General features: G+C 41.4%; 1 protein-coding gene across 1 annotated transcript in view; it reads left to right on the top strand.

The window, feature by feature from the left end:
• Positions 1 to 9,168, top strand: part of TANGO6 (transport and golgi organization 6 homolog) — a 237,730-nt gene that overhangs the window by 70,471 nt on the left and 158,091 nt on the right. Inside the window, exons 8-9 of the mRNA XM_008070045.2 lie at positions 4,970 to 5,082; positions 7,479 to 7,655. Coding sequence (XP_008068236.2) covers positions 4,970 to 5,082; positions 7,479 to 7,655 — 290 coding nt within the window. The remainder of the gene's footprint in view (positions 1 to 4,969; positions 5,083 to 7,478; positions 7,656 to 9,168) is intronic.

The raw sequence follows: 9,168 nt of genomic DNA, 5'->3' as shown, positions 1-9,168 counted from the left end.
AAAAGAGTTTCACTCTGCCACCCAGGCATACTCACAGCCACCACAACCTCAGTCTGCTGGGCTCAGGTGATTCTTCCATTTCAGCTGGGACTGCAGGCATGTTGAACACTGCCAGACTACACCCAGCTAATTTTTTGTTTTGATTTATTGTAGAGACGAGGTCTTGCCAAGTTGCTCATGCTGATCTCGAAACCCTGGACTCAGGCAACCCTCCCTCTTGCCTCCGCCTCCCAAAGTGCTGGGATTACAGGTGTGAGCCACCAAGCCCAGCTCAGGAGTATTTTTTTCTAGGGCATTTGTTCATTGTTAGAGCTGGCAGAGGTCAAAATGCAGCGTTGATTGAATTAGTCTGTTTTACCATGGCCCTAAATAGGTTACTAAACACCAGATAAAATCAGTGATCTGGAGAGTTCACATTAAGGAAGAAGTGATCAGATTCTACTTTGGGAGTGTAAAGAGAGTGATGTTGGAGGTCAGGAGCAGACCAAACTTCTAACTGCTTGAGAGTTCAGTGCTAGACCAGAGATTGGAAGGAGGGGCCATCCTTGGAAGCAGCTGGCTTGGGTATTATGGCCTGGAGATCTGCTGTAATACTTGGTAGAAGGGAGCTACATGAGAAGACTCCCAGCAGGAAGAAGGGAGATGTTAGGAAAGCCGCTGTCCATGGTGCCACTGGGGACTTCAGCTTTACCTTGTAGAGATGTGGGACTAGGGTTATTAACAGCCTGACAAGCCCAGATCTCCTGGTTCTGAGGGTGAGGAGAGCTGGGGTAAAATTGGTATGGGTTAGGGATTGAGGCAATGACAATATCATTATACATAAAGGTAGGTAATTATTGATAGGCCAGGGATACCTGTTTTGGGTTTTGAAAAATGCTGGTTAATAAATATAAAATGAAATTTACTATTTTAATCATTTGAAAGTGTTCAATCCAGTGGCATTAAATCCATTTATGACACTGCCCAACCATCACCACTATCTAGTTCCAGAACTTTATCATCTCCCCAAATGAAAATCTCATAGCCGTTAAGCAATCAGTCCTTATTTCTCCTTCCTCCCAGCCCCTGGCAACCACTAATCTGCTTTCTCTCTCTGTGGATTGTGATGGATTTCATGTCAGGCAGATCTGGGCTCATCTTGGCCCTGCCGTTTGCTAACAGTGTGTCTTTGATGAACTGACTTTGCTTCTGTGAACCTCACTTTTCCACATTTTTAGGATGGGAGCAGAAATGCTCCACCTCTAGGACTCTTGGGAGGATTGAGTGTATGTTAAATGTTTATCTGGCTCATTCTTGAGGAGACACGTAATACATGGTAGTTATTGTTTGCTTCATAAAAGCAGTAGCAATGGGTTCCTTTAAATTGTATACTACTGGGTTCAAACTTCTTGTTCTTCAAAAGTCCAGGTAGCACACAACTTAATAATCTACTCTGATAGATGCTGAAGTAGAGAACTTTGCTTTTGTCTTCCATGCTAACTGAGGAGTTAGGAGATAATTATATATTGTGTTCATGGACCAATGATCTGTTAAAAGCTTTGAAATGCTATTAGAATTTACAGGAGAAAAACCATTTCATAGTAGTTAGATGCTTAATAAATATTTGAATTAGTGAATGAATAAAGAACTGAATAGTAAATATATAACAACTATTAGGAAGTAGAACTTGAACTGGGTCCATTTAATAAATATCATTGCCTATCTTTCATCTACAAAATGCAATCTGGGCATTAGGATGCATAGCAACCCTTAAGGCAGATAAAATAAATGGTGCTTAAAAAATTATTTATGTATTTTTAATTATTTTTGTATTTTAATTGACATATAATAATTGTACATATTTATGTGAAACTGAATTTTGATTATTGTTTTGTCAGTCCAAAACTTTTATTTTTCATTTTATTGTATTAATTAATTTTTTAGAGACAGAGTGTTGCTATGTTGCTCAGGCTGGAGTATAGTGGTGAGAGCATAGTTTATTGCTGCCTCAAACTTCTGCACTCAAGCAATCCTTCTGCCTCAGCCTCCCAAGTACTGGGACTATAGGCATGTGCCACCACACCCAGATAAGTTTTTAAATTTTTTTGTAGAAACCTCATCTCTACAAAAAAATATACAAAATTTAGCTGGGTGTGGTGGCATGGGCTTGTTGTTCCAGCTACTCAGGAGGCTGATTCAAGAGGATTGTTTGAGTCCAGGAGTTGAAGGCTGCAGTGAGCCGTGATCATGCCATTGCCATCCATTTTGGGGAATATAGTGAGACCCGGACTCAAAAAAAAGAATCTTTTCTCTTTGAAGAAAACCCTCACATTTCTGTATTCTTTTTTTTTTTTTTTTGAGTTGGAGTCTCACTCTGTCACCCAGACTGGAGTGCAGTGGCCGCTCCCGGCCACCGCAGCCTCGACCTGCTGGGCTCCGACGATCCTTCCGCCTCAGCCTTCCGAGTAGCCGAAATTACAGGCATGCACTACCACGCCCGGCTGATTTTTTGATTTATTGTAGAGATGAGGTCTCGCTGCCCAGGCGGGTCTTGAACCCGCGGGCTCCGGCCATCCACTCACCACAGCCTCCCAAAGGCGTGGGATTACAGGCTGAGCCACCGAGCCCAGCTACATTTCTGTATTTTTATCTGTGAATTTAGTAATTGGTGAATTGATAGAGATTATCACATTAATTTTTCTTTGTCTCTTTCTACATGTTCCTTCCCTCATCGCTATCCCTTTAACCTCTTTTATTTTTCTTTGTATCATTGTTGCTATCTGATATTGTATAGTTATTGTTTATTGCCCATCTCCTCCACTGGAATATAAGCTCCTTTGAAGCAGATACTTTGTCCACCACTGTCTCTACAGGACCACAGTGTGCTAGCACATAACTGGTACTCAAACATTTGCCAAATCTATATATGAAAAAAATAATATGTATGTGTAAATATAACTGTACAGTCTTTTCTAAATATGAAAGTAGTACTTCTTCTGAGTGCAGTAGTTTACACCTGTAATCTCAGCACTTCGGGAGGCCAAGACAAGAGAGGATTGCTTGAGCTCAGGAGTCCGAGACCACCTTAGGCAATATAGCGAGGCCTCAGCTCTACAAAAAAATAAAAAATAAAAAAATTAACCGGGTGTGTGGTGCACGTCTGCAGTACCAGCTATGTGGGAGGCTGAGGCAGGAGGATTACCTGAACCCAGGAAGTCAAGACTGCAGTGAGCTATGATTGTGTCACTGCATTCCAACCTGAGTAACAAAGTGAGACCTAGACATGCACACACACAGTAGTGCTTGTTTCTTGTGAGAAAATACAGAAAAGTATAAGGAAGAAGAGAAGAAAATGGAGGAATTTATTCACAACAACAGATACTTCTGAGAATTGTGCTTGATTGAGTTCGTGTTAAAGTTTGAGGAGCTTTGACCCTACCAAGCCAGTACCTAATGGAAATTTAACTCCATCTGTTTTTTGTTGTTGTTTGGAGGTTTTTAAATTTTTTTCCCAAAGGATTCTGTTAAGGAAGGATGGCTCCACAGGGATTACTTCTGAGAACACAGGATCCAGAGCTGAACAGTAGACCCTTACATTATGTGGGGGAATCTCTTCTTTTTATTTCATTTTTATGATTGGTATATCATAATTAGGCCTGCATATTACTTTTGAACACTGTTATACAAAGTACTTCATTTATCTGGGCTTATGGAGATTAGATCATGCACAGGAAGCTGACTTCTTAGTTATAAAGCTCCACAGAGGAGTCAGGAGGCTTAATGGTGTGCAAAGTTAGGGGTGATTTAAAGGTACAAGACTCACTAGAAGAGCACAGAGATTTTTCCAGTTTGCAAAAGTGCCTCCATGACCTTTAGTTTCCCATATACTTTGATTCCTATTCAATACTGATTCTATAAATAAGAGCCTCTTTAAACATCCCTTTCCTCATCTTTAAAATAGGGCTGCTAGTACTAGTTTTGTGAGATGTCATAATTTGTTTTGTTTTTTTTTTTTTGAGTTGGAGTCTCACTCTGTCACCCAGACTGGAGTGCAGTGGCCGCTCCCGGCCACCGCAGCCTCGACCTGCTGGGCTCCGACGATACTTCCGCCTCGGCCTTCCAAGTAGCCGGAATTACAGGCGCACGCTACCAGCGCCTGGCTAATTTTTGATTTATTGTAGAGATGAGGTCTCACCAAGTTGCCCAGGCGGGTCTCGAACTGCGGGCTCAGGCAATCTACTCACCTTGGCCTCCCAAAGTGCTAGGATTACAGGCTGAGCCACTGAGCCCGGCCGAGATGTCATAATTTTAATGAGCTCTTTTTTGGGGAGTCAGAGTCTAGCTCTGTCACCCAGGCTGGAGTGCAGTGGCACGCTCACGACCACTGCAGCTTTGACCTGCTGGGCTCAGGCAATCCTTCCACCTCAGTCTTCCAAGTAGCTGGAACTACAGGTGTGTGCCACCACGCTTGGCTAATTTTTTTTTTTTTAATTGTAGAGATGAGGTCTCACCATGTTGCCCAGGCTGATCTCAAACCTGTTGGGTCAGGTAATCTGCTCACCTCTTCCTCCCAAAGTGCTGGGATTACAGGCATGGGCCACCACACCTGACTGTTTTGTTTTCCAAATTTGTTAGTTCTCGTAGTTCTTGTAGCAGGGTCTTCAGCAGGTGAATAAGAGACAGATTAGGAGAATCAAAGTAGGAAAGGAAGAGGTCGGGAAATGGGTGAGTTCAACCATTCTGGGCAGTTCTTCAGGCTGTACACATGAGAGGGTACTACTCTAGTTTAATCTCTCTCTGTTTCAGCCCATCTGTCAAATTCCAGTGCTTTCATCGTCATATCTAAGTACATCCTTAGAACTAAAATTGTGTGTCTTAGAACAAGATGTTGCTTAAGATAAGACATTACGCTGTGCTAAGTGCCTGGTGTTGGGTTCCCGTGTGCTTTGGCCTGAAGTCATAGTATTCCTCTCTATTTCCTTTTCCCTAGGTGTATGTGGTTGGGAATGAACCTTTAATGGTTTTGGTGGATTCCCTGCTTCCAGTCCTAGGAGTGCTTTTTCCTCTCTACTGTTTTACCAAGCAGAGTGTGTCTCACATAAGGTAAACAACAAGGGAAGCTTATTTGTTTATAAATGGCATTGTATTTGCTTATTAATCATGGAGTCGGCTTTTGTGTGTTGTTTTGTTTTTAAATTTTAAATATAAGACTCATGCCACTTTAAAACGATTATTTCAAAGTCAGAAAAACACTGGGATCCCCTCATTTGCTCATCTAGAAAAGAAAGGGAACTTTGCAGATGGCAGGGTATTGGATAGAGCTTTTATTTTTAATTTTTATTTTGTTTGAGTCAGAGTCTCATTCTGTTACCCAGGCTGTAGTGCAGTAGTATGATCACAGCTCACCACAGCCTTGATCTCCTGGGCTCAGGCAATCCTCCCAACTCAGCCGCCCTAGTAGCTGGGACTACAGGCATGCACCACCATGCCTGGCTAATTTTTGGATTTATTTTGGTAGAGACAAAGTGTCACTGTGTTGTCCAGACTAGTCTCAAACTCCTGGGCTCAAGCAATCCTCCTGCCTCAGCCTCCCAAAGTTCTGGGATTACAGGTGTCAGCCACTGCCTGGCTTGAATAAAGTTGTTAGAATGACTGGGCTCAGTGGCTCAGCCTGTAATCCCGCACGTTGGAAGGCTGAGGTGAGTGGATTGCCTGAGCCTGCAGATTCGAGACCCGCCTGGGCAACTTGGCGAGACCTCTTCTCTACAATAAATCAAAAAATTAGCTGGGTGTGATAGCGTGCGCCTGTAGTTCCAGCTACTTGGAAGGCTGAGGTGGAAGGATCACCGGAGCCCAGCAGGTTGAGGCTGTGGTGGCCGGGAGCGTGCCACTGCACTCCAGTCTGGGCGACAGAGTGAGACTCTAATGCAAACAAAAAAAAAAGTTGTTAGAATGACTTTTCCCAGGCTCTGTCCTAGACATCAAAGAGCGAATCTCTCTTTACATGTGTAAACATGCCACTTTTTGATCAGTGATAAATACTGCAATTACATGTCTAGGAAGGAGGATATAGAGGATGGATCATAATGACCTTGTGGGAAGTTAGAAAACAAGCTTGAGAAATCTGGGTCTGAATGTAGCACATTGTAATTTAGCCTGGGATTTGGTGTTAGTGATGCAGTGTTGTTTAGAAAAAAGGGATTTCTTAGTCATCTAGAAAATACCCCTGTGTAATAGAATTTAAGTAGAACTGATTCTGTGTCAGCTCTGTTTTAATAGTAATTGGTGTTGTTTCTTCCTCCTGGTAAGGGTTTATATCCTATCTCAAATCCTACAGAAGTATGATTTTAGTGTTTAGAAATTCCCACATGTAATCCAATATACAATACTAGTACCTTCTTCACAGGGTTATTGTGAAAGCTAAACATGCAACAATGTGTTTAGCACAGTCCCTGGCAATTAGTAAGCTCCATTCATGGTAGCTGTCATTAGCATCAGCACTAAGCGGTGAAGGAAAAACATTCAGTCTTGCATATTATTCATAATATGCCTTGGACTTTCCAACTTCTGGTCAGTATGTTATTGTAGCCCACAGCCACAACAGCAATGACAAGAGAGAATGCAGTGAAATTGGAGGCTGCAAATATGTGAATTTGGTTTCTTTCTTTCTTTTTTTTTTTTTGAGTAGGAGTCTCACTCTGTCGTTCAGGCTGGAGTGCAGTGGCATGCTCACAGCCACTGCAGCCTCTACCTGCACGGCTCAGGTGATCCTTTTCATCCTTCCAAGTAGCTGGAACCACAGACTCGTGCCACCATGCCCGGCTAATTTTTTAATTTATTGTCGAGATGCAGTCTTGCCATGTCTCCCAGGCTGGACTCGAATTCCTGGACTCAGGCAGTCCTCTCGCCTCTATCTCCCAAAGTGCTCAGATTACAGGCGTGAGCCACTGTGCCCGGCCTGGTTTCAAAGGACGGTCTACGTAATGACTCTTGTTTTAGTTTTTAAAACCCAAGTCCTCACAACACTGTAATGTTCTTGTCAGAGATGATGCAGATATTAATTCCATTTCTCTCCTAGCTGATGGGCACAGATGAAAGAGAATTAGGAGTTAGTAATATTTTGTTGGTATGCTGTTTTTTGGCCCCCAGCTATTGATCCCACTGCTAGTAGATGATTTTTATTTGTGTATGCTTTCCTCTGCAGCCTGATCCAAAGGCAGTAATATACTTGAAATAACAACAACAACAAAAAATCACATGGGACACATGTAGCATATCTAAAGCCAAATATTAGCCAGTCACTTACTGAATTTCAGTGTATTGCATTCTGAAATTCACACGATACATACTTTCCACTCCTGCATTTCAGTGGCACTAGGGTACTGTGCCAGCATTTAGAATGCAGTGGAAACTAACAGTCTTTCTTTTTTTTTTAACATTATCTTGTTAGATACATAGAGTAAGATGACAAGCTCATTCATAACTATTTTTTCTGCCAGGTCACTTTGCCAAGAGATCTTATTATGGATTCTGGGGAAGCTGGAAAGGAAGAAGGCAATTGCAAGCCTGGAAAGATTTGCAGGGTTGGACAAAGCTGTGCCCTCTCTCCACTCCCTGTGTCAGTTTAGAGCTGCCACTCAAGGTGGCATTATGATTACTGTCAAAGAGGTCATTAGGTGAGTCCACCCATCCTTTACTGTCTTGCTTCAGATTTAATTCTACCCAAAAGGCCATTCTGTATCTCAACCACTAAGGGGCGCTGGTAGAAAAGAAACCAGAAACCCAAGCGGTCGAGGCGCTTTGCTATTTATACTGTATTCTCTAAATGAAACGTGAGCCTTAAGTAATCCTCCAGGTTTTTTTCCAAGATGTCAGTTAATAATTGTCAGTTGGGTGCAATTTACTGGAGCCTCACAGCTCTGCATCATAACAAGCCCACTTACTCCACCAAGTCTTTGCCAGATAATCACAGTAAAGAGCAGACACATGTTAACCCTTAAACACCATAATAACCCAATTATCTTTCTGATTCTCAAAATGGTATGTATGTTTACTCATTGTCAGAATTATTCCTGAGAGAAACTGTGTGATAGGATTTTTTATGGTAGTTTTATGATGAAGGTTTGTTTCTCATAGGGATTGATTAGAAAGTGCTTAGTAAATCTTAGTGGAATCGATAATTTATTTCTTCAGCATCTCACAAGTCTATATTTTAAATTATTTCCACTGTATGGGTGATCTGTGTAGGATGTTATTAGCGCAGAATGTAAATTCCTATTGAGCATAGTCCACATAGTGTTAATTGGTGGCAGCTACTCTGGATTTCACATCACATTCAAAGTGCTGCTGTTTGTTTGAAGTATTTAAATTTAATTTCATATTCATGTGAACTTGGTAAACTTTTAAAATACCCTCTCAATTAGGTGGATTTGAGGAAAATAGGAAAATACATAAATTACAAACAGAATTGTCAGTACAAACTTAAGCCACTAATTGAGAGTTGTTGAACTTTAATAGGTTTTGTAGTTATAACTATGCCCATAAACTGAAAGAGCTTAAAATTTTTTAGCATGTTTAATTAAAGAACACTTTGGAACAATTTTTTACCTGGGACCAATTTAGTAACTATATAGAGAAATTTACAGTATTTAACTTAAATAGTTATTACTTGTTGCTAACCTTACAAGTTTCAAAATCCACAGTTCTTTTTTTTTTTGCGTTTTTTTCTTTTTTTGAGTTGGAGTTTCACTTTGTTGCCCAGGCAGGAGTACAGTGTCACAATCACAGCTACCATAGCCTTGGCCTCCTGGGCTCAGGTGATTCTGCCTCAGCCTCCCAGGTAGCTGAACACCACCACGCCCGACTCATTTAAAAAAATTTTTTGTAGAGAAAAGGTCTCACTATGTTGCCAAGGCTGGTCTAGAACTCCTAGACTCAAGCAATCCTCTTACCTTGGCCTCTGAAAATGCTGGGATTATAGGTATAAGCTGTCATGCCTGATCTTTTTTCTCTTTTTTAGATACAAGATCTCTAAAAAGATTAGACAGTGATTGAATGAATCTTCATCTCCTGGCAGGGACAACGAGTCGTTCACCTGGAGTCTCTAAATGGACTTCTGAGGGTCTATAATCCTCTTGAAATTATATACACAAAAAATGTCTATAGCAAATGTAGTTTTTTTTTTTTTTT

The sequence above is a fragment of the Carlito syrichta genome, unplaced genomic scaffold (assembly GCF_000164805.1).
Source record: "Carlito syrichta isolate Samal-C Ts95f unplaced genomic scaffold, Tarsius_syrichta-2.0.1 Scaffold312739, whole genome shotgun sequence".
NCBI lineage: Eukaryota > Metazoa > Chordata > Mammalia > Primates > Tarsiidae > Carlito > Carlito syrichta.
Note: the sequence above shows the minus strand (reverse complement) of the source record. Positions and strands in the feature narration are given on the sequence as shown.